Source organism: Ruditapes philippinarum, unplaced genomic scaffold (genome assembly GCF_026571515.1).
Source record: "Ruditapes philippinarum isolate M1 unplaced genomic scaffold, ASM2657151v2 ctg1271_1_1_1_1, whole genome shotgun sequence".
NCBI classification, from domain to species: Eukaryota; Metazoa; Mollusca; class Bivalvia; order Venerida; family Veneridae; genus Ruditapes; species Ruditapes philippinarum.
In genome coordinates, this window is record NW_026862369.1 from 589,291 (window position 1) to 614,933 (window position 25,643).

Sequence of the window (25,643 nt, forward strand, 5' to 3'; positions counted from 1 at the left end):
TGAAAACATATTTTGATCTTCCGTTCACTCACTATATACCCTTGGATGGGCATAATGTCATTTGAAATAACGTTTGGTAATTACAATACTTTTGCAGATTGTCAAAGGAAATGTTGGTTTCATTATAAATCATTTAAATTCATTTAACCCTTTAATAAAAATAGAATTATTAACTACGTCAACTTGATGAACGCTAGTTTTTAGATCTGAAAGAAGTTTTTTGAAATTATCAATCAGTACGGAGATAATTAACATTGAAGATAAAATGCTAAAATATTGAAATTAGTTGTCACTTTGGGTGATGAAATATTCATATTTTAAAAGTAACTTGGGCCGTTCGCTATTTTAAGATATTTGTAATTAACTTATAAAAAATCTCTTTAACCTGATATTTGGAAAAAACAGACAGTAATAATTGAATACCTTCTTCAACAGAATCAAATATTTTAAAATGACTAAAGAACACATCATAATTAGTTTATATCAAATTACATCAATCACCGATCAGTTTGGATTTATTTTTTCTTCCTGTTTTTGTAATGGTGTATATTTTATTGTAAACAAACGTTATTTGATTGAATTTCTTATTTATTAGATTATTCTGTTTTGGTTGCGTTATACCAGTTGATTAAAGAAGCAAATTTTCAAACAGTATATTACTTGAGTACACAAAACTATCTATGACAAATTGATTTCATGAGTCAACTAATTTCTGTTGGATTATGCAGCATATGAAGTTTTATACTTTTCGTTGAAAACAAAAATGAAGTTATATAATTCCCGAAAAAAAAAACTTTGATAAGATTAAGGTATGACCATCTTTATGCATTACCTCCGCTTTGAAGAGTATTCAAAAATGCTAGAACTACTGTTAGCTACTTTGAACCTGAGGGTCGTGGGTTCAAACTCCAGACGGATCTTTTTTTTTCTTTCTATGCTTCTTTTAACATCATGTATCTCTCATATACCTTTTGGGAACAAAAAATGTTAAATTTTGATTATTTAATCAATACAGGTATTTTTATCTAAAATCTAATAACAAATATCGTACCTGATATTTTCAGAGTAAGAAAATCAAAACTGCACGATAAAAGTATTTAATATGTTACAAGATCAACCAATAAATCTTTGAACATTAGGAAAATCTTTGAAAACAGGAACTCATTTTGGTAAATTTTTAGAGAGTTTTTAAAATAACGTTTTCTAAGTAGGGAAATGGTCAAACACGTGTTAAAATGGACGGGGTAGTGTAAAATTTGTATACATATTAAAGTTTTAGTAGAAACAACCATTTTACTTATGTGGATTGTTAGCTGAATGTTACTATTTGTTTTAAGGTAAAAACATTTTTCATAAGGATGATATTGTAGATTACTTAAAGGTTTCTCATTTCTGAAAAAGTGTCCTTCTAACATCCAAGATTAAGTTCAGAAAAGTGCCCAAACCAGATTTCCGTACGGTAAAGTTTGTGTAATCTTTTATGGTATATACCCGACCTATGTTGTAAATTTTTCATTTCCTTATAGTGCCCGTTAAAAGTGCATTTTTTCAACCGGGATTTAAATGATCGAAAAACTTTATAAACAGACATATTTTGATTTATCATGCACACGAATTTATGAAAGTCGTTTTTAAAACTAAATTGACAAAAACACGTAAATATAGTATTAACACAACACGCTCTATAATTTGGTATTTAATATACAGAAGCTAAAATGAAGATGAATAGATAAATATTACATTTACGAAAAGAAACATTCTTATAATTATAAACACTACTTTAACTACTTAATGTTGATAATTGTGTACATTAGAAAAAGTTACATCCGTTTTATAATCAGGATTTATACTACATATAACCCATTAACAAATACAGTATAAGGTTATGTCGATATACCTAAATAGAAACTTCTGTTTACATAACCTTATATTATATTGTCGAGAAGAATCATTTTGAAAACACTATTACATCGCTATACCCTTGTCTCTTTATAAGTCAATATACTCCAAAAGATTTGAGTGTATATAAATATAAAGTGTATCTTATCTCCTCCGACAGCATACAAATCTCGATTCATATGATTAATATCATGAATGTCATAAAACACTTAAATTTGATTTAAAGTTTCAGGGGTTTTCTATTGCAGACAATGTGGAATTGACAATAGCGAAAGCTATCAAATAATATTCTCTCATTATTATTTATAAACGTTTTTTTAAAGTACAAAAATCGTTTTGTAGGCATATTAAGTATGCATCTGATAAAATAGTCTCCTCAATAGAGATATAAAGTCATTGTAAGATCAGTATTTGCATGTCAATATTTGTCTACAACAACATCGTCTTAATGCATTATTCATGTGGGAAAATTACATCATTAACTTTGTCAAACAAAATTGATTATTTCAATCATCGCTTGAAAATAAAAAGGGTAATGTACTCATTGAACTTAAAGTTTTATGGTCACAATATGTCAATAACTTTCCAACATTTGTTCTTTATAGCAACTAATTTATAAGTTATGGAACAGCTTGCATGTCATATTTTCCCACAACAAATGCATAATATCAATCCATTTTTATCAGATGGAGAATTAGACTATTCTTATAACTGGAATGTTTACTTCGGATCTTTATTTTGCGTTTCTATCCAAACCAAACATTTTTCTACTGATTGTAATTTGTTTGACTCTACCACTTGTTCATCATTATATTTCTCAGACGTGTCACTGTAGCCAGTAAGTTCCAATTCTTTATCATTGTTTACACTACTACTGCGTCTCCTTTTCAAATCACTTTTATTTCCTGCATCTTTGTTACTTTTACTGGCTGAAGACTCGTTAAAAGTGCCAGTAAATGAAATAGTTTTAGATCTCCTCTTCTGCAATCTGCGCCTTATATACGTACTTGTTTCTACATTATCAATATCCTCTTGTCCTGAATTTGTTGTATTATCCGTTTCTTGCATGGCTGTTTGTTCCATTGCCATACGTCCTTCAGGTGAGAGCCCTTCTGAAAATTTGGCGGTAAATCGGCGCATTAATATAGTGTGTATTTCTACTAGAGTGTCAGGCGGGAGATTGTAGCCGCTCAAGTTTTCTTTAATAAAAGTTGTCGCCATATTGTCCATAACTGTAAAAAGGTAAAAATATAACATTCAAGTAATATTATGTTCATGTTTTCATTGTCAAGTCAAGCTGAATTGACCATATACTTCGGAAGATTGATTGTTGAAATGATGATTGACCAACAGTTGATATTGGAAAATGTTTATAAACACTGCCTCACTCTTTTTATAAACTGAATATTACAGGCAAATTCCGATAGATATTTACAGAAGTTTCATTGGGCCACGTGAGTTAATTATCGTTCATGCGAAGTAAATTATAGAATTAAAATGAATGATGGCAAACATTGATGATTACATGTATTACCGGGTCATTTAAATTTTACCCTTAGATAGGCATAATAACTTTCTTATGCTGAAGATTGAAAGAGATTTTGAGTGTAAACTCACTATCAATGTTTAAATGATTACTGATATCTAACTTTTGCATTACTGTTTTACGTATGATTTCTGTATGAAATACGAGACGACTGAAAATCAATCTTGGAGAGCAATCGCAATTAAAGTCAAAAAGAGAAAATTATATAATAAGGAAATAAATGTTAACTACATTTTAATCTTAATCTATATTGGAAATGCTAGCTATTACCTGATTGCCTTAGAATTGATTTCACATTAAAAGTGCATTACGCACCAAATAATTGAAGCGAAACAACAAAAGTAAAGAAAATGGTATATGATAATGATAAATATTGATTTGCAAGCTGTATGATTTAGATTAACGATTAACATGTAAGAGTCCAAAACCAGTCATTCTTTTAATATAATATTATATGCGAAAATAAAGAATAAAATGCAAAGAATTTACCTAATAAGGAAAAAACGTATCAACGAAATTAATGTTAGAAACAGTAAGCAAAAATACTTAACAAACTTTTCAAGAGGGTATTTAATTGTTATCCCCTCCTAATATTGATAAACAAATAAAAGATCAAACAACAGTACAATCATGTGTCATTTATTATCTTGTATTACTTATCTTTCTCGAACAACACCATAGTTAATTACAGCAAATATTTAAAATTGTAAAATAAATCTAATAACAACAAACCTTCAATTCAATTTTAAAAATAACTCACCATTAGTTTAAACGTATGCTCCAGATAACTGGTTTATCTTTAAAAAGTGCCCATATATCTGAATATCATTTAATTATACAGATCCAAAAAGTACTGCAGTTTTGAAGACGTCTCGCAACAATCACAGTATTCTTTGCTACTGTATCTAAACAGTGTTTATTTCAATTATTTCTCCTTTTTAATAGCGAAGATTTAAGCATGCCATATCTTCTTTATTATCATTATATTACTTTATTTTTAAATACCCTGGTTTAAAATTCTCATTTCAATAAACTGTTTTGATAATGTTTAAATCCTCTTTTCGTATAATATCATCCACATTTTATCTCCTTTGTCTTTTTGTTATCTATATTTGTCATTATGTTTTTAAGATACCTTTCCCTTTCAAATAACCGTTTATGCAATGTAATGCAATTCTGTAAACCACCGGAGCACAATAAGCGTTGCTGTATAATGCCAATATAGTTGAGTGTTTTATGATGTTCTTTCCGCGCGAGGCATGATCAATTGCCTCATTTATATTCGATAAGTCGCCTTTACTAAACAAAAGATACAATGTATGTGGTACTTCATCAAGCTTAAAAATGTCAAGTGCTATATTTGTGATATATAACCGAAAGCTTGTCAACCACTGAAAAGGTAAAGAAAAAGGTGATAAAATCGTTGATATGATGCATATTAAGAATTATGAACTGATTGTTGAATACTTAGTTTATACGAATTTATTGCATTTGTACTATGTTGGAAGCTATATAAGCGTATTGAAACAATCTCGAATCCGTTCCAAGAACCAACCGGTTCTAAAAAATGAATGAAAGAGTCGTACTCGTGGAAACAACAAAATGTCATAATAAACAAACATTTTTATAGATATGCATACTATATACCATACAAACAGCCAAATAGCTTTATTTTTACCGGAGATAAAACGTTTTATTTATTTTAAGAAAGCAAGCCAATAATGAAAAATTCCACTTATTTGAAATATTTCTGTTTTTCAATGTTTATTTTTTATTTTGAAAATAAAGATTCGATTAACAATCACATTGCAAAGATTATCCTCTTATCAAGTCAGTATACATACTTTGTATATAATGATAAGCAAGTGGTAGAGTCAAAGCAATATCCTTACAATTTTGTTTTTTCTTCCCGAAAAGTATTATTTTAATCACAAATGGATAGTTAATAAAATCAATTATATTCAGAGGACAAAATAACCATGATAGTTATTTGCACTCTTTAATAATGTTTAAATGCAAGATCATTATAGTTATGTTAATCTAAATGTTATATATAAAACCACCTCATTAATCAAGTTCCTTTATATAATTTAAAACTGATTTTGAAATCATCGATCAATACAGAGATAATACGCTTTGAATATAATATGCTAGAACATTAACATATATTGTCAGTTTTGTTATTAATCCTTATAATGAAATATTCATACTTGAAAAGTAACACGAACCGTACGCCACATATGCCTGTTTACAAAAATAAGTTATTATGAATGAGTAAAAATATCTAAAAATAGTTCCATACAGTATTTGTAAAACAGACAGACAAAAACACCTCTTTCAACAGTTTAAAGATAAAAGATGTGTTTACGGGGAATAACATTTTTACTGTTTTTCACAATAGAGAGAACAGAATCGCTGAAGAACGTCCATAACGGCAAAATGAAAAATGTTACAGGCTCATTTTGATTGAGCATGTGCATTAACTTGAAACTGCAAATTACGGTTCATGTCCCCTTGCACCGGCTTAAGCAGAAATCAGAACTTAACATGAAATGATAAAATTTTGAATAATTATTAAGTAGCATCCGCAGATGTGCTCATACAACGGTTATCAAATGACACGTCAGTGCCACTCCACGAAAAGCGGCCTCTTGTTCTCAAACCCAATGTGCTGTTTATAATATTACCACTAACAAATACTGTTATAATCTGAAAGCATTACCGACAGTAAGGCACTATACTTTACTTGCACTGTTGAACTTAACATGTTACGTTTTTCTTTTCTTTTCTTATCAATATCTAACGTCATTAAACAAACAGTGAACTATGTTTAAATTTGAAACACAAACCCATTCATACAATTTTACATTTTAAATTGTGTTATCTGATCCTATCCAAATAAACTTTATAATTTTACACCCATCATTTTGACAAAATATTCTTGAATATTTTTATATATGTTGTAGTTACAATTGGGAGATTGTAATTTAATGATAATATAATAATAATTATCACTGGCTGTGGTATATATAAAGGCTTACAAATCATTTCAAGAGATTTTAAGAAATACTAATAAAGGGGCCATTTACTTATTATATTCCAGGGTCAAACAGCATGGTGTATATAAGGCATGCTTTTTATAAGTTTTATAATTTAATAATACGTTTTGATCCCCTAACGAAGTATTATTATTGATAGATCCCTACAACAGATCTTTTTCCTTCCCATTTATAAGATCCCTATTCGGACCTTTTATTTGAATAACAAAACATTTAACCACAAACATTGACATGTGCTCTTTTGTTCACAAATAGGTTGAGGTTGACATTCTGATTGTATTGACTTATCAGATAATTAGAATAAGGTAGGTCATGGATCTATGCAGGTTATCACAAAACTTATTGACTTATTCATCACTTATTTTGACGAGTTGTTAAAGATCTATAACACTGCTGTGATGGCCGAGTGGTTAAGGCGTTGGACTTGAAATCCAATGGGCATTGCCCGCGCAGGTTCGAACCCTGCTTGCAGCGATTTACATTTTATAAAGTCAATATAAACTTTATAAAATTCTGATTATCTCCCAAGACATATTCTTTTGCATCAATTGGTATCATGTTGCTGGAGGACATTGATCAATGGTTTCTCTCAATAACGCTATCAACGGTAATAGTATAATGGCTAAAACAAAAGCGAAAGTGAATTTTAATCCAAATTAACCATACATTAGACATCTTTTTTCTTGCAGTAAAGATTAAATATGTGATGCAAGGGAACAATAACGAGATTACACAACAAGGATCTAGAACATCATATCTTAAGCTTTTTATCTTTGTATTGATCAAAAATTACTTTTATATATACTAGAATCAAGCATTCATGAATTTGATTAAATAGATGATATTTTCTTTACAATATTAAAACGATTATAGATATCTGGAAGAAAAACACATCACTCTTTCAGTGTTATATCTGAACATACTTAATGACAAAAACTATTTTGGTCTCTGGGTATAGAATCTTTACACATAACTCAGAGGATTAAGCCTATTTTTCATTTGTGATGCATATGTATTTTGTGTGAAATTTGAAAAGAGAATATCAATCAAAATTTCCTTTAAAAAAAACGCGCTAAAATAAAGTCGTAAACCTGTTTGATTTATTAAAGATATTATCATTTGCTATATTATCATAAACCAAAACTTATATTTCAAAGGAAAGAAAGGCAGAAATATTTGTTAAATGAAAGTTACCAATCAATTAGACATGGTGAATGTGAAAAGCAATTGCCAAAAGTGTAACACGTCTCTGTCCCTGAGAAACCATTAATTTTTATTAAGTAGTTTATACAAAGCTGCATATATAAATAGTAAGCTGATTGAGATTGTGCATATACACATGATGATATACACATTTTGAACATTATTTAATTGTATTGACCTTCGATGTTTGAAAAATAAATAAGAGTACATGTATATTGAATATATGGATGTTGGTTATAGTATTTTTAGTATATACATGTACATACATTCTTACATTGCCATCATGGATTAATAGCATTATTAGATATATAATACTAAAAGCTTATATACATGCTATTGTTTTAAATGTGTTTTTATGATTATGTTCTTATTCTCTCAAACTTGTTTAGAGTGGTATTGTACTCGTATTTCTTTTATAACTTTGTAATATTTGTTAATGTATGTACAAAAATGAGACTTAAATAAACAAATTGTCTTGTCTTGTCTTGCTATTTTAAATAATTTCTTATTATGAACAGACGCTGTAAATCAAAATGTAGTCACTTCGTAGTTCAGAATATATTTTGTAAAATATAAGTAGGTACTAGCATGTACTCAGCAAATCAGGTTGAAATGCATAATTGTGATTTATTACGTTTATTTAATATTTAACTATGCTTTAAGGACTTATCTTGCATGCTTAAAACACTCATAATAGACAGACATATTACTGTCTAAAAAACTATTTTAGAATCCATCAATGAAATGACAAGTCAAGTGGAATATAAACGATATTCGTTACTTGTACATATGCGGCGACTATAACTTGCCGATGACAAAAGGACAGTGGCAGATTAGCTTGGACATCCCTAAAGTCTGACTAAACTTCGTTGTCAGCTGATCAATTTGATTACTCAATAACAAAGGACATTTCGAAATTTAAAGTAAAAGTGCGCATTTAATGGTCAAAGATTAATGTTTAATATAACATGTTTATATCAATTTTAATCGACTAATGGTGTATTTTGGACGTACGACTATCTATGATAAATATCACTACATTACCCTGCAACTATTACATGTCAGGCATCTTGCGTTGTCATTATCATTTCTATGAAACATTGTAACAACTTCTTATCATAAAATGACATTCTGACATAAAAGTAGAAATTCGAAATTCTTATTGCTTACGTTTGCACGCTTACGAATGATCATACAACATGTTACATTCCGTTTTTGCAAATGTAAGTGAGTTTTCCAGTCATTCTTTACGTTAATGAAATTTAAAATAATTATTGTTTTTATTCTCATACAAAATGAGAAAATTGCTTTTATTTTTCAATAGATAATTACTTTTATTTTTCATTTCAAATATCAAAATTACACGCCCATGGTGATAATTATTAGAAATTGTGTGACTATGATCATTTAAGTTTTATTAGTAAGTACATTACAATATCTTGCCTAATTTAACTGGATTTAATCGATGTTGTATTACAGAATTAATGTGGTAATATTCCCTCATGAATTATACATTTTGACGATGATGTTGTTATTAATTTTGACAAACAAATTCTAAGCTTACATCAGCCTTTCTCTTATATTTTGTAGATTGATTTCTAAGGTACATGCTTAATATACCTGTAGTGCGGCTTACATAACACAGTAAACACACTATGTGTGTTAATCTATTAAACTTCAATAAATAATCTTTTTTTTGCGAATCTAGAATGTTTTATCTTCGGCATTATGTTTAAGTCATTTTAATAATAGAAAGTCCCTGACATTTTAAATGAAATAAAACTTGAAGTGTTTATGAAAGTTAAAACATAAATCATTTGAAAAGAAAGTTTGTATGCAACCATTAGAGATAACAGTTACTTCAAGTTGTCATAAATGTTTAAATCATTTCAGAGCATTGATATTAATAAAGATAAAAAAGGTTTAAGATACAAGCTTAATCAGATATCATTATTTTAAAGCAGTGGCTTCAAGGCACGAGAATGTTCGATTTTATAAATAGAAACATTTAAACAGGCATTTAATCTTGTACGCAGATCAATGTAATAATGGTATCAGTCTTTGAAAGCTCAATGTCTTTATCTTAAAAAGAACATTTACCAAAGTATTTATTTGTCCTTTTCCCCAATATTCAATGTCGAACAACAGCAAATATGAATATCATTTCCAAAGCACATATACTCGTATAGTCGTAGTAAAATGTTTTAAACAAGATAAGCTGTCAAATACAATAAACAATCGGTTCATATGTACGTATAAGTCAACACTGAAACGTGCATAAAACGTTGTATTTTAAGGTAACCGTTATACTGGGACTATATTGCTATATTGATGTTTGTATTCAAATGCTTTACTATTGAGCAAGACAACTTTTTAACAATTGATAAAGCCATTAAAACGTGTTGTCAAACCTATAAAATGACATCATTGAACCATTTATCGTTCTTTACAATCATTTTATTAATAATTCATTATCAATTCATTTATCCAAAAATTGATAAGAACACTAGCCTCCATAGCTCAGTGGTTAGAGCACTGGTCTTGTAAACCAGGGGTCGTGAGTTCGATCCTCACTGGGGGCTTCTCCTTACATTTTTCGTCCTTTGACATTCCTTAAAAATTAGTAGTAAACAAATAATTTTGAATTGAACGAAAAATGAAATAAAGTAAAGAAAGAAATTTCCTATGTGATTAAGTGCAAATATATATTGAAAAATGACTGAAATAATTTTTAAAAGCGAAATAAAATAAAGAAACGTACTGTGTTTAAATGCAAAACCATATTGAAAGTCTGATTTGATTTCAGAGAGTATTTTTATGTGAATGTCTGTGTAAAATTCTTTTGGAAAACTGATGAAATGAACGATAAAAATTCACGAGGAAGGAACTGATACATGAAGGATGGAGTTCTTATGATAACTTGTCAGGAGTTCTTATGCTAACTTGATAGAAGTTCTTATGATAACTGTCACAGAGTTCCTGGAAAACGTTACGTATTTCGTCGGAAAACTTTATTGTAACTGGAGAACTACGCATGAAAAATGGTAATGCTTGAGTTTTGATTATTAAGCTTGCCTGATATAACTCCATCCTTCGTGTAACAGTTCTTCCCCCGTGAATGTGGCAGTGATCGTAGACTAAAATCGCACATTGTTACCCAGTATTTCCACATTGAGCATGCAGTTCTGTTTGACATTGTTTGCATTAAGAACCTCCAAGTATATCGATGCCTGCCTGATTTTTGCCTGTGGAATGTAATTCCATTCATGAATTAAGGCTTGTGTAAGTTCCTTGTTGTCCGATAATGATGGCGGAAGAGAATGACGTCTAACACGCTGGGTCAAATTATCCAACGGGATTCATATCTGCAATTACTGTACTACATTAATTAAAAAATCTCGACTTGTTCGTGAAAAGAACGCTTTTGCATTCTTGCCTTATCTAGCGATATTGTGTACTTTCCCAATTCACAAGATTTACCCAGTGAGCCGCGTCAATACACAGCCAACATAAGGACGAGGTCCATGTAGACCACCATCGGGCAGAGGATAGGTTAAAATTTGCGCAGATATTCGGTTGATATGTATACCCGGGATGTAGCAGCAGTGGCCTTTGCAGGTTGAAAACAATTGCGTGTGTTGACAAAGCGGCTTTGACCAGGCGTCGTGAAAATATTCTGAATGCTAGTTGGCTTGGAAACGATCGAATTGAACGACTAAAACTGCCATCAACCCAAACAACCTTGTTTGCCGCAGTACTATATTTTAGGAATCCAATGGCTTTTATGAAATTCTAAGCATATCTTATTGGCGACAAAGTCTATAAAACTCGAACATTAATAGCTACCTCATAGTATGCTTTGAAATTATCTTCTCCGATTAGATAAGGCGATGCTTTTTGTTACTAAAAATAATTCGCTGCGAGCAGGGTTCGAACCTGCGCGGGCAATGCCCATTGGATTTCAAGTCCAACGCCTTAACCACTCGGCCATCACAGCTGTTATATAGAAGCCGTGTGTAACGAAATCTCGTATGTTTCACATTCGGGTACTGCAATAAATATAACTGTTTAAGAATGAGTGGATATGCATACATAGTAAAAGAGGTAAAGTTAAGCATTAATCGGAAAATGTTATCTTCTGATCATATGCAATGACAACGAAATTTAATAAAAGTGAGTTTATTCCTTCTCAAGTTATTATTAGATCAAGCGTTTTACTCCGGGTGTCATAATGAACCTTATATCCCCAAAACCAATACATGTCATTTACTGACCAAAGATAATATACCAAAAACAGTAGTGATCATCTTCTGGCCAAAGGCAATATCTAAATCAAGTTTCACAAACGTAGATTACTTCTTTCTCAGATTAAGACAATAGACCCTCATTAGGGGCCATTTACTGGCCATGGGAAATGTTTCTTACGCATTTCATAAATCTAGGCTCATTCCTATTCTAGTTATATAGCAAACAAGGATTTTACAGTGAAGGTAATAATTACATTGACCGTAATCCTATTGACCTCAAAACAATATGGATACTTGACTTACCATTGACATAGTCTTTACCAAATGTAGACTTAATTCCGAACGGACGAACATACACCTTAAATCCGACCAAAGATACTTTGTGCATATAAAAATGTAACGAAGCATGTTCACTCCATTCATTGAAGTTATTTACTATAAAATGTGTGACCATTTAAAACAATCGCTCACTAGTTAAAACATAATCAATAACAGAACATCAAAAGATTGCAACAGACATTCTACACATTCAAAAGACTATTCGTAAGTAGTTCGCTTGGCAACCAAAGAGAAAAAAATATGTTTAACGTACAAAGCAAGGAAAAACAAAATGGCTACTTTTTAAATTTCTGTCACCAATGTTAATGGGAAAATATCCTAAAAATCATTTCTCATCCTTACCACTCTATTCAAGAATATCCCGAGTTCTTCCTCCAAAATCTATGTTAACATTTTTCATCAAATTCAGTCGAACATTGTGCGGCCAATCTACCTTCTGGAGAAAGAACCTCAGAAAACCTTGTTTTAAATCTCCCCATCAAAAAGTAAAGGATTTCTAAAAGCGTCTCTTCGGAAGAGTATAACCGTTTAAGTTTTCTTCTATGAAAAGTACAAAGATTTTCATTTTAACTACTTCTTTACTGTCGGTTGTAATGAAAGGCATGTTTGAAACAAAATTCATTGAAAGCTTGTAATTTACTCAATAAGTAGTACGTTTATAGAGCTTGTATTTTCATTTATCCAATTCACGTGTATTACCGAATCAATTCTATATTGCCTTACAATAATAATAATAATAATAATAATGAAGACTTTATTTAACGAGAGAACTCATTTGAACAAACATATCAATCTTCCATGAGGCCTTCAACAAGGAACAATATAAATTTAACATATTTAAACTATTAAAATACATAAATGTAAAAACATACAGGAGATTATCAATTTGTATACATCAATGTGTGATAAAACCTCAAGTATAAGGTTTTAAAATGGTTAACAGATGTAGCAGACTTAATATAATCAGGAAGGCCGTTCCAAATACAAGACCCAGAATAAACAAAAGACTTACGAAATTGTTCAGTATTTGGTCTAGGTGTATAAAGTTGAAAATCAGATGATGAACGCAAAATGCGAGTATGAACATCTGACGATAAAATGAAATTATTCAATAAATAGGAAGGCGCCTGATAATTCATTATTTTAAACATCATAATAGCTTTTTGAAAAACAACCCTCTGTGAAAAGGTCATCCAGCGGAGTTCAGAAAAAAGTTCAGCAGATGGAGTGTTATAATCTTTGTCTAGAATTAGTCTTGCAGCTCTCTTTTGGAACTTAATGAGTTTATCTTCTAGAACAGACGTACAGTTACCGTAAATTATGCAACAACAATCAAGATGTGGTAAAATATATGCATTGTAAAACATTTTACATACAGGTATAGATATGAATAATTTTATACGTGATAATAAATGTAACAATGAGTTACACTTTTTAAGAACACGATCAATATGGCTTTGCCAAGACAAGCTGTTTTTTTGTAATACCCAATGATTTTTCTTCAGAGCTACAAACAATTAGCTATGTTTTATAAGAAATACAAGGATTACTTTCATAAAAATAATTTTGCTTGTGTTTTGAGGAAATAAGCATGACCTAAGTTTTGTTTGCATTGATAGACATGCGATTCAAATCCAACCATTTGTTGGCACTTAAAAGGTCATGAGTAAGAGATTCAACTACTCTGTTAAGGGGTACATCAGATGTTGAAAGGGTGGTGTCATCAGAAAAAAATATCAGTTTCTGTTGTTTTATTTTTTATAGACAAAGGCAGGTCATTAATATAGATAAAACAGTTTAGGACCTAGAACTGAGATCTGAGGAACTCCAGTAGTTATTGAACTTGACTCTGAATATAAACCGGATATGTAAGTTTGTTGGGTTCTGCAATCTAAATAGGAGGAAAACCAAGCAACTGATGAAGGGTCTAGGTTATACATTCTAAGCTTTTCAATAATAATAGAGTGATCCACATAGTCAAAAGCTTTTGAGAGATCAAGGAAAATTGAACCAACTATTTCATTTTGTAAAATTAAATGTATTGTTATAATACACAAAGTAAAATTTAGAGGAAAGAAAATTTATATCCATTTCTTTTTTTTATTTTTTATTTTTTTTTTTTTGTTAATTTTTTATATAATTATGGGTAATAACTTATATCTTTTCTTGGATACAGTTAAAATTTCTGTTGTTTTGAGTGTGTTTCTGTTTTTATAAACGTATTTTTGAGACTTGTTCGCACGTAAATAATAAATATCTTGAAAACAACTAATTAATTAGTAACAAACGTTCGTGTTACTTTTCAAATATGAATATTTTATCATAAGGATTTATAACAAAACTGAAAATATGTATGACAGGACAGTCAATAATTCTAAAAAATATATTCAAAGCGTATTATCTCTGTATTGATTGAAAATTTACAATTCTTTTATATATACATGTAGAAGTTGAATAACCATTTAATAGATAATTTTAAGATAGTTCGATTAACATTATGATCTGAAATGATTTTCGTCATTATACTTTGATATTATTTAAAATTACCATGAAAAATGCTATTTTGGTCTCTGAATAAGGATCGTTTGCATACAAAATACAAGCGATTTCAATGCGACAGTTTCTTTGAAATGATTTAAGAATACTGATTAAATCATTAAATATCCCGCATGAATTGAACAAAAACTTCTATCTTTTTATAACATTGACTTCACTGCTTATAAGATGTCACTATTGTTAACAAATATTGAACTGAGACATCTGAATATTCATTGACTTGTGAACGTTTGTTATTCTTTAGGGATTCCGTTTTTCTCTATATCATTTTGTCGGTGATTATCGGATTCCGAAGCAAACCATGAGGGCACAACGGTATATGTATAGCTTAGAATTGTATGTACCTGCAAAACACTTGACTTACTAGCCTCAGAGACAAGTCGTAAGACTTTTGTTTCAAAGGCTGAAGGCTCTAATAATTATTATGACATTTTTCACAAAATATTTTTCATTTCTAAAGCTTTATCATATTATGCGGAACTGGACCACTATGTTTTCATGCATGCAAATCATTCATTGTACAACTTTACAAAATTAAATCAATGATATGAAAAACTTATGTATTTGTCAAAATTTTGCTATTAAAATAATATATTTTTTTTCTTTTTGTTTTTAATTTGTCTTTTGGCGTCTTTTCTGTGATATGCAAGCTTCATAACATCTGACCCCCATTCAAAAATTTCGTTTTGTTTTTAGTGCCGCCCACTGTGTTCTCGTTTAGTGCACGTGCTTTCTTTTACTTGGAGATCAGACACCGCTTTTCATGAAACGGCACGAATTGTCACATTGATTGTCCCATGAAAAACACCGTATGAACTCATCTGTGGATGTTTCTAAATTCAAAATTTCAACATTTTGTGTTTAAATGATGAATTCTGCTTCAGCCGGTGCAAGGGGGCATGGACAGGAGACTGCACTTTCCAGTACCATCTATGAACAGGCTTAATTAAACCAAGTTGAAACATTTTCAATTTTTCCATTATGAAATTTCTTTAGGGATTCTGTTTTTTTTCTTATTGTTAATTCTAAATTGATGAAGTATTTGGCTAACCATCAATCATATTTTCTCAATAAAATTCGAGTTCAAATTCAATTACAAAACGTTATAAATCAAACAAAAATCATTGCATTATACATGTATTTTTAGTTACTATAAATAATTGTTGACTTTAACACATCACGTATAACCAGTTATTGCCAGTTATTAAACTGACATACATATTTGCTATTTATTACGTTTAATGTCGATTTTGATAGTGGTGACGTGATGGAAATTTACCTGCCTAATGCACTCATTATAGACAGGAATATTACACATACATCTTATGAAAAAAATAAAAGGCAATTATGGCGCGCCATAGTCATAATTGCAGCGCCAGACGGTCTGTTGGCAAAAATCTATAATGACTGTTTATAAATTGCAAAAAACTCAACATATTGTGATAATAATTAACATGACTATTTTGTTATCTTTCAGTCCATATTTACATAATTTTGCTTCCTCTAGACTGTTGTTTATTAAGCAGACAGATGTATTATTATATTTCAAGCTTTTTAATAATAAACACGAGACATATTTTGATTTGTAAAGAGTACGAAGTTACCATTCGAATTTTTACCAAGGTTGGTCTGGTAGACTGTTATGAAATAAAATATTGGTAGTTTTTTTTCCTTGACGATCGATCATCAAGAGGTGATCTAGGATTCAAGGAAATGTAAGTCTGGTGTAAGTATGTATAATATGCCTGAGTTGGGACTCATGTCATGATGTTTATGGAGTAATATTATGCCAGCAAAGCAACACTTAACAAAATGAACATACAGCTCATGCAGCTGAGTGCTGCACGTGAAGACCATTGCTCAGCTAATTGGATGATTGTCGAGTCATACGTTAAAAGCAATCGCGAACGAAGTGAGAGTTAAGCACACGATAATAAAATATCTTTACAAGTTCTAACATATGATTTAATGTTTTTAGAAAATATGTTAAACTTAACTTATTCCTTTATTCTCGTTCCTTTTATTTCTTTGTATCTTTAGATGGAATCATTTAAGTAACCAGATAAAAATACTTCTGGCGATTGTTTTGCTGTAAAATCAGCAAAAGGTGATAGCTTCAATGTAAGGTCAGTATTTGCCTAAAATAAGTATATAAGTATATAAATATATCTATGACATGATGTATCAAAGCAACACCATAGAGCCCACTGTTGTATATAAGTGATTATTCAACAACATTGAGTACATGTCAAGAAGCTGAAATCATTTCTGGCGGTAACGAAGTTACCATAAGTATTTCTAGTCAGTAACACATTGGAACAATAGCGAAAATTCCAAATAACCGTAACGTATCTAAAGATATTCATAGACTGGATAGGAAAGGATAACAAAAAAGACCGTCGCATGGAAATCTGGTCCAAATGAAATGGAGTCGCTGATCGCCATGTCAAGCAGCTTCGAGAGTCTTATTCGGATAACTTTACTAATAAGAATGGAATAGGAAAATCGTCAGTGAGAGGAATAATCAATTATTGCAATGAAGTTGCAGATATTTTATCTGGTTTTCCGTAAGACTTACTTGACATATGACACGTTATCCTTTATTCATCATAAATACAGCACTTGACATTTATCAGCCTGATAAAGTACCACATAAATTGTATCTTTTGTTTAGTAAAGGCATCTTATCGAATATAAATAAGGATCTTGATCTTGATCATACCTTACACAGAAAGAACATCATAAAACTGTCGACTGTATTGGCATAAGAGAACAACTCCAATTTTAAAGCGTTCTTAAGCAGTTTTCTTGCATTATATAATTTCGTTAAGAAGGGAAACGTATCTCAAATCAGATATGAATAAAATAGATAGAGCAGATAAAATGTGGATGATGACTTTTTATTAAAGGGATCGAATTTTATCATATAATTAAATTTAGCATAACATTGTTTGGTATTGAAATAATTACACATTGTACATTGTGCATTACAGTGCGCACGTGAAAACAGTGATTGTTACATGTTGTTTTCATCATAATTGAATTGTATAAAAAATGTTTTATTTTGGACAAGTAAACAGGACAGAATAATTTACTTGCATTCTACAAATCAAAGGCAGTTGTTTGGATTGAAAACTTACAGAGATGTTGTGTTGATTACAACATATATCATAGAAGGTGCGTTGTGTTATGCATTTTAATAACAGTTTCAAATTATAACTCTTTACGTTGCTTTTTACTACGGATAGCGATGTTTTGAATATGTTTGAATCATTTAAGGAAGTGCAATTTTTTTGTCATTAAAAGAATTCTTTTTTATAGTTACTGTATTTGTTAGGATTAAGTATAAACACAATAACTACAAGTGATATACTTAGAGTGAATACATTTATAGTGAACGCATCCTTTTCCTTGGGGACAAAAATCCACTTCGTAAATATTGGCAAATATGTGTCACATTACCGTCTCCATGATAACCACCTTATAAACACATCTGCTAATGGTTCTAAAATTTAAAAAAATCCACCATTTTCATGTTAAAATGTTGAATTTTGCTTAAGTCGGTGCTCAGGTGGGGTTGGGGGTAGCTTTCAATTACCACTGCTGTCCATAAACAGGCTCAATCAAATGAAGCCTGCAATATTTTCATTTTTTTTCCGTTTTTTTAGTATTATTTAGGAATACTATTTTTCTCTATTTTAATATTAACTTCAAATAATTTGATATCCATAAAACTTATTCGCCGTTTTTGGCTCTTATATTTCTTTTCATAAGTTTTACTTTATCATAGACAATCTTGATCAACACAATTGAACATAATCTTTACCATATATATAAAACAATTTGTACTTGCTTTATAACGGTAAAAATGTGATATTTTCAATCATTTGATTGCTTTGCATGTTTGATATTAAAATGAATCAAGCAATGTTTTGAGTATTAGTTTTTAAATATACAAAATGTAGGCATTAATTCACTTTTACTGTTTGATTTCGACTAACTGTGTGCATAATGCCTTTTTAATGAGAAATCAATGGTTAAGCAATCTCTTAATAATAGAGTTAAGAAGGATATACATTTCCAATATTGATTATAATTAAAATGCATTGAGCAATCATTTTGAAAAATAGTTTATAGTTTTTTCTACAAACTGTACAGACTCTATTACGTAAGGTTGCTTGCAATACAATGCAATAATTACAGATCATTTACGACGCGGAGGGTATATTTTACCAAACTGTGAGGCTTTAAGAGCTTAGGAACTCTTACTCGTATTAATCAGAATTTGCATATTCTAATAGGAGATAGAAACATCTTATTTTTTAAGTGGCTGTTAATATTCTTAAAAGATCATTATGCATCAAGATTTTTTCACTCTTTCTTTTTTGAAGATTGTTTGCTTATTAAAATATGGATAAGGGAATGAAATGTATTTCATTATTGTGTTTTCGAATGTACAATATTTAAGAATGTACCAGTATACGTAAATTTTAATATGATTGTTTTTAATACGGCACTAATAATAATTTCCAGTTTTGGACGTCCAAGATAAAGTAATGGACAACGGAATGACAACTTTTATTCAAGAAAATTTGAATGGATACAATCTGCCACAAGATACTCTAGTAGAACTACACAGTATTTTAATGCGTCGATTTTCTATCAAATTTTCGGAAGGCCTCTCACCTGAAGGGCGTATGGCGATGGAGCTTACGGCCATGACAGGGAGTATAATAAATTCCGGAAACTATATAGATGACAATGATAGTGAAGAAACAAGTACTTACATGAGACGCAGTCGGCAGAAGAGGAGATCAAAAACAATTTCAATCACAGGTTCGTTTGAGAAAGAATCAGCCAATAAGGAAGCAGCAAAAGCAAATGGTTTGAAAACTAGACGTAGTAGTAGCGCAGGAATTATTAAAGAATTGGAAACAAGTGCTTATGGTGCCAATTCTGTAAAATTTAATACTGAACAGGTTGAACGAGAGACTGACAAAATACAGTCTGTAGAAAAATGTTTAGTTTGGATGGAAGCGCAAAATAGAGATCCGACGGAAAATATTCATATTATATGAAATAATTGCGTAGTTTTCTATCTAATGCTATGCTACAGCTACTGTATTGCTTAACATTAAATATACACTCTATTTGTAAGTTATAAACCGGTATTAATATCATTATGTAAATTGTTTATTGAAACGTTTATCACTGACATTGCATAGTTTCTTAAACGGATATTAACACGCCATCTTCTAAAGAATGATGTTTTGTTTTTATTTTACAAAAATATCTGGAAAACCTGATCAGTGCTCAATTTCCGATTACATGTACACCTATATAATATTGAGAGATAAGAAGCTTGCATACAACAATTCTTGAAATGCTTTAAATTTGAAATAATTCGTATCAAGTGTTCGCAAAAAAGGCTACATAATGCAACAGTGACCTTTCACTTAAATAGACACTATAATAGTATGTATTATCGAATGGTATAACAAATGAAAAAGATTTATATAATATTGATTATTAATAATATTTTTTTAGTTCTTATCATGCATAATATTATTGAATGTTGAATTTAAATGGTAGTTGTCTTTCATTAATTTATGCTTTTTGATTATGCTATGTCATTAATTCCATGTCAATTATAATATTTTAGTTATTTTTGAAAATCCTGCGAATAAGACAAATGACAGAATAGGATTAAAACTCTGTATATATTTCACTATATCATCTTCCCTTCTTTAAGCTATTCAATAAAACCAATAAATCAACGTTGTATACTTGAAGAGTTAATGAGGGTATTTTATCACATGAATAATTCATTAAGACGATGTTGTTGTAAACAAATATTGACATACAAGAAATGACTTTTTACAATTGCCTTTTCCCTCCTACATTGTAGGTTACTATGCAAGGTACATACTTAATATTCCGACAGTGCGGTGTTTTACATATTTTTGTAATCTTAAAACTTCAAATACAATGGTATTACAAAAAAGTGAATATAATTTGGTTAACTCTTCCCTGTTAAATCTTTTGACAATCTTTAATTAAAGGAAGTTTGAATTAGATAAGAATCAAAGCGTTTAATGACACTTATAACGCAAGCTATTTAAAAACGAAATTTTTACGCAGTCGGTGAAAGATAAAATGCACTTCAAATTGTAATAAAGGGTTAAAGAATATTGAAGTATTCACTTATATAGAGGGAACGCTAAATCATATATTTATTTATATAAAGTGCTGTTTTCGGCACGACAATTTAATGATACGCACATACAATTATATAAAAAGAGATTGATATTTACTCTGCTATCTATTTTGTTAACGGGTTGAAATCCTGTATATAAACGGATGTTACTTTTTCTAATGTTAACAGCATATGAGGTTGTGTTAATATTTGTTTTATTTTAAACCTCATGCTAATGAAATACTTAAATAGATTTTTGCGCATATAAACCACAATATTTCCTTAGACTTAGTGCCGATCCCAAATAGTTACCAACTTTTTCCATGATTCTCGAAGTCATTTTCATTACAATATTACCCTGACACTTGACATGACATTGTAAGATATTAAAAACCACTTATTTCGTAAAGTTCTGCTGAGAATATTAGGTTAATATGTTCTTATATTGATTAGTTAGCCAATAAAGCTTAAGTAAGATCAATCATTTTAAAGGAAATTCCGGGAAGAAAGAAGGAGGAAAATCCTAAGAAGTTATGCTTATGAAAAGTTATTGCTAATGCTCAAGAAAAGTTATTGACTCCCACTTTTAATCACTAAAACCGTGTTTGTTCTGTATGACTAAACACATTTTTAGTTTATATTTTTCATAAACATTTCCAACATGTAATATTATTATTGAGATTTAGTCAAAAGTGAAAGTGATTTGATAATAGACCCTAAACAGACTTTGTAATGATTGGTAAAGATTTTGAAATTGACAAGATCCATCGTAAAATGATATAGAATATTTGCAGTAACGTGTTTCAAGTACTAAACTGTCGGAGTTAAGATGCATGTAATGCTAAGCTTCACTTTCTTTTATTTTAAATGTCTACTAAAACGGTGATACTTAAACAAATTATTTTAACACAAATTACTATATGGAGGTATAAACACAAACCTAATGTTACATATGAAAATAAAGATCAACAAGGAAGTGTGGTTGCATTCAATGTAAACATCTCTAAGAGCTGGTATAATTTACTCCCGTGAATGACTTGCTAGACATAATCTAGCGTGCTAATGTCTTTTAAAGATTTTTAAACATCCAGTCATGCCATATAAAATACCAATATACGCTGTCACGATTATAATTATGATAACTGATCTTTCTTTATGCATGTTTTTTTTTAAGTTTCGCCTCCTCTTGATATATTTTACTACAGATTGTTATAAAACACTCTATAGGAGTAAACTTAGAATATCATTAAGCCTAAGCCTGCTGGCGGCAACTAAAGTTTAGCAATTCAATCAGTGTAGACCAAAATTGCTATTCAGTCATTACTTTTTGGAAATATGTCGTAAAAACGATTAGTGGCCTCATTCAGATTAAATGATGGACAAGTCCGTTTAAAAGGTTAAGCATGGTAAAGGTAAAGTTTATAATATAGTATATTAAATAAGGCACTCCACCCACTACAGAAGGGAGTCCCCCTTCCGTACACTCTCCCCCACCCCTCCCAGTAAAACAATTCTGGACCCGGCCCTGATATATTGAGGGGTGTTTCCGTGTATTTAATTAATGCATTCTTGAATATATTACGAGATAGTGCTTGCATAGAGTTTCTGCTATTATTATTATCATGCTTATATATGGTTAAGGAAACATTCTGTAAATAAGATTTTCTTTTGTTTTTTTTGCAAAAGACATTTTAAAAAGAACTGTACATTATAATGTTTATTCGTCATGACAGGGGTTATCTATAATTATTTCACTATATTGTGCCTTGGTATTTTTGTATTCCTTTAAGAATGCTATCGGATTCATTTTCTTCTATAAGAGTCGAACTTTGGCCATGCTGCATACAAATACAGCCACCATTGTATGCAGCTAAATTTACAGATATGTGTTTATTGTTCGGTCAAATGTCACACGGCGGAAGACAAATATTTTCACAATTTTAGGCTGAGTAAGTAATCAACGATTGATAAGTGCTGATCTTTGTGTAAATATTGATTGATATATACTTTCTGAATAGATATGAAATATTATGAAATATAAATATACATTGTAGCCCGAATAATCGGGACGGAAATCACCTGTCACGCGCCGCAAAATGGAATAAATGATCAGTCTTAACTTTGGATATTTCTTTGCTAGTCGTAAAATGTGAGTAAAACACCATTTTTTTTAATTACCGGTTGCATGAACAGTTTAACTTTTAACTAAATACACAACGCAACAATAATAAATTATATCTAATAATTCATGTGAGATATTTCGTTATATGAAATAAATAAAAAGTTAAAAGAAACATTGAAGATTAAAACATTGTACAGTAAGCGAAACTGTGATCTGAGGAAAATGTTTAGAAGACAGTGCATTTTTTAAACAGATATATAAAGTGTAATAATGTTAATCAATTAAAATAAGAACAGTTTGGTCTGCATTTTAAAAATGCCATAACCTGCCACCGCAGTAGCATTGTTTCTTTCAACGCATCTTTTATAACAATTTCAGGCATTATTGACTACACCATGGATAGAATAGCAACATTTATTCAAGAGAATTTAAATGGATATAATTTACCTGCAGATGATCTTGTAGAAATACGAGGAATTCTTCTACGAAGATTCGGAGCGAAATTCTCCGATGGTCTTTCTCCAGAAGGTCGTATAGCAATGGAACAAGCTGCTAAACGTGAAGTGGAAAGCGCTGCATGTTTACACAGGATAAAACGGGAAAGTAATGGACCTACTCAAGATACAAAGGCGACCGGTGATTCAACTAAATCTTTAATGAAACTGAATTCGTTTACAGACACGAATGACAAAGATACCCCTTTGTTGTATACCGACATTAATGATGAATCTAATAATACAATAACAGTGACGAGAAAAGATTCTGATGGTATTGTTTAAAACTGAAATAATTAGAGTGACGAATTAGTATAACCCAAATAGGGTTAAAGTTAAGATGAAATGAAACTGGATCATAACCGTAATTCGTAATTCTGTCTATATGAAAAATTAGGATTTAAAGATATTCTGATATCCAGAATTTGAAAATTATCGGATTATTTACTGTCACTTCTGTTACAAAATATGTGGTAAAAATCTTGAATAATCACTTGAACTACACTATTTATATATTGTATCAAAAATAAAATGAAATGTATGTGCTTTTACTCTGAAAGCACTATTTCCAATTGGACATTTTTAAGCAAAAGAAAGAAAAGACAAAAAAAAACTACATTGCGTTTCAGACACGAAATAAAATGTTATCTAGTTTATCAAAATCTTACAGTTTCAAGTATGTCAAATCATTTTAGTACCAGTTTTTAATAAGTGAATTGAACAAAATATTAATAAAGAGAAAGAAAAAACAGACTAGCCATAAGTATCAAAGTTTTACTTTCATATTAAGATATACTCTGATTCGGTAATCTTTTTTGTCATAATGGAAGAGGCTTCGGTATACTTTTCATGTGCGCGTGCGATTTGACAGATATCTTTGAGAATGTAATGTTAGAAGTTGTCATTGCAGTCAGATATTTTTGCATTGGTCCCTGACTCACGCATAAAATAATTATAATAATAAACGGTACGTGCCCGCGTGAATTTATCCGAAAGTTTATTTTGCTTTATTCTCCGTTAATGTCCACCTGTGTACGTAGTTTTTATATAAAATTAGATATATGAAAAAAAATCTGTTGCAAGAATGAACTATCGAAGGCTACTTTTGATCTTGTTTGACAAATCATTTCTTATTCTAGCCACAATGCAATATGTTAATAAACACACACGGTAATAAAAAAAAAACTCACAAAATAAGAAAATAAAAGCATGTGGTAAAATTGTTATCTATTTGAAAAAGATTTCACTATGTCTTATATATCTAAATACATGATTTCACAATCATTCAAATACGATGATTATATATTGTTTATATAATCTATATGATTACTGAAATAGCACGTTTATCAAATGCGAAAGTATTAATCTAACAAAACAACAGCCCTTATATTTATCATTAATGTTTGTATTTAATACATACGCCGTCCTTTGTCTGTTTATGTACTGGAATTTATTTGCAGGGGCTTAGATAGCTTACTATATCAACAGTAAGTTTTTTGTCGATTTAAAGCCGTAAAGCATGAAATAAATATAATTTTCAACGGAATATGTGGTAAACTTTAAATTACATCAAATATGCATTGTATCAGGAAAATGATATAAAAACGCGTTTTCTTTCGCAGCTGTTTAAATAAATTATTATCAATGTAAATAAGGAGAAAGAACCTAATTACACCGTCAGATACGTTCGTGAAGTTGGCAGCCTAGCAGCCTGAAGTTGGCAGCCTAACAGCCTAGCAGCCTAAAGGAAACCAAGAATAGTACAAACATGAAAACAGTCGGAAATACATTAATTTAGTAGCACTTCTGCTAGGCTGCCACGCTGCTAGGCTGCTAACTTCACAAATTTCGAAGCGTCAAAATAAAAAAAAATCAATATTGAAAAAACAAAAAGATCGCGATACTGAAATAAGACGTGGAATGGTCTAAGTATGTGCTACCGATTCATTTCCGACGGTTTTCATGTTTGTTTTATCCTGCTA

The 25,643-nt window shown here is 30.3% G+C and overlaps 3 protein-coding genes and 3 non-coding genes across 7 annotated transcripts; 4 read left to right on the forward strand and 2 right to left on the reverse strand.

Annotated features, from left to right (window-relative positions):
* Positions 1–1,359: 1,359 nt before the first annotated feature.
* On the reverse strand, positions 1,360–4,871 carry LOC132718850 (uncharacterized). The gene is made up of 2 exons (XM_060702589.1): positions 4,178–4,871; positions 1,360–3,131 (listed from the first exon to the last, which is right to left on the reverse strand). The coding sequence occupies exon 2, from the start codon at positions 3,127–3,129 to the stop codon at positions 2,620–2,622; it is 510 nt and encodes a 169-aa protein (XP_060558572.1). The 5' UTR covers positions 3,130–3,131; positions 4,178–4,871; the 3' UTR covers positions 1,360–2,619.
* A 2,025-nt stretch (positions 4,872–6,896) lies between these two features.
* Trnas-uga (transfer RNA serine (anticodon UGA)) lies at positions 6,897–6,978 on the forward strand. The gene has a single exon. It is a non-coding gene; the product is annotated as a tRNA-Ser (tRNA).
* Positions 6,979–10,216: 3,238 nt separating this feature from the next.
* Trnat-ugu (transfer RNA threonine (anticodon UGU)) lies at positions 10,217–10,289 on the forward strand. The gene has a single exon. It is a non-coding gene; the product is annotated as a tRNA-Thr (tRNA).
* A 1,333-nt stretch (positions 10,290–11,622) lies between these two features.
* Positions 11,623–11,704, reverse strand: Trnas-uga (transfer RNA serine (anticodon UGA)). The gene has a single exon. It is a non-coding gene; the product is annotated as a tRNA-Ser (tRNA).
* Positions 11,705–17,561: 5,857 nt separating this feature from the next.
* Positions 17,562–20,305, forward strand: LOC132718851 (uncharacterized). The gene is made up of 2 exons (XM_060702590.1): positions 17,562–18,026; positions 19,383–20,305. The coding sequence occupies exon 2, from the start codon at positions 19,406–19,408 to the stop codon at positions 19,925–19,927; it is 522 nt and encodes a 173-aa protein (XP_060558573.1). The 5' UTR covers positions 17,562–18,026; positions 19,383–19,405; the 3' UTR covers positions 19,928–20,305.
* A 2,489-nt stretch (positions 20,306–22,794) lies between these two features.
* LOC132718852 (uncharacterized) lies at positions 22,795–25,361 on the forward strand. Of its 2 annotated transcripts, none has more exons than XM_060702591.1 (2): positions 22,795–22,994; positions 23,546–25,356. In XM_060702591.1, exons 1-2 carry the CDS (start codon positions 22,910–22,912, stop codon positions 23,944–23,946), a joined length of 486 nt encoding a protein of 161 aa, XP_060558574.1. In that variant the 5' UTR covers positions 22,795–22,909; the 3' UTR covers positions 23,947–25,356. The 2 variants fall into 2 exon arrangements, 1 of the variants encoding a protein (XP_060558574.1); XR_009624151.1 differs by lacking the exon at positions 22,795–22,994 and adding an exon at positions 23,003–23,194 and having other exon boundaries at positions 23,546–25,361.
* Positions 25,362–25,643: the final 282 nt, after the last annotated feature.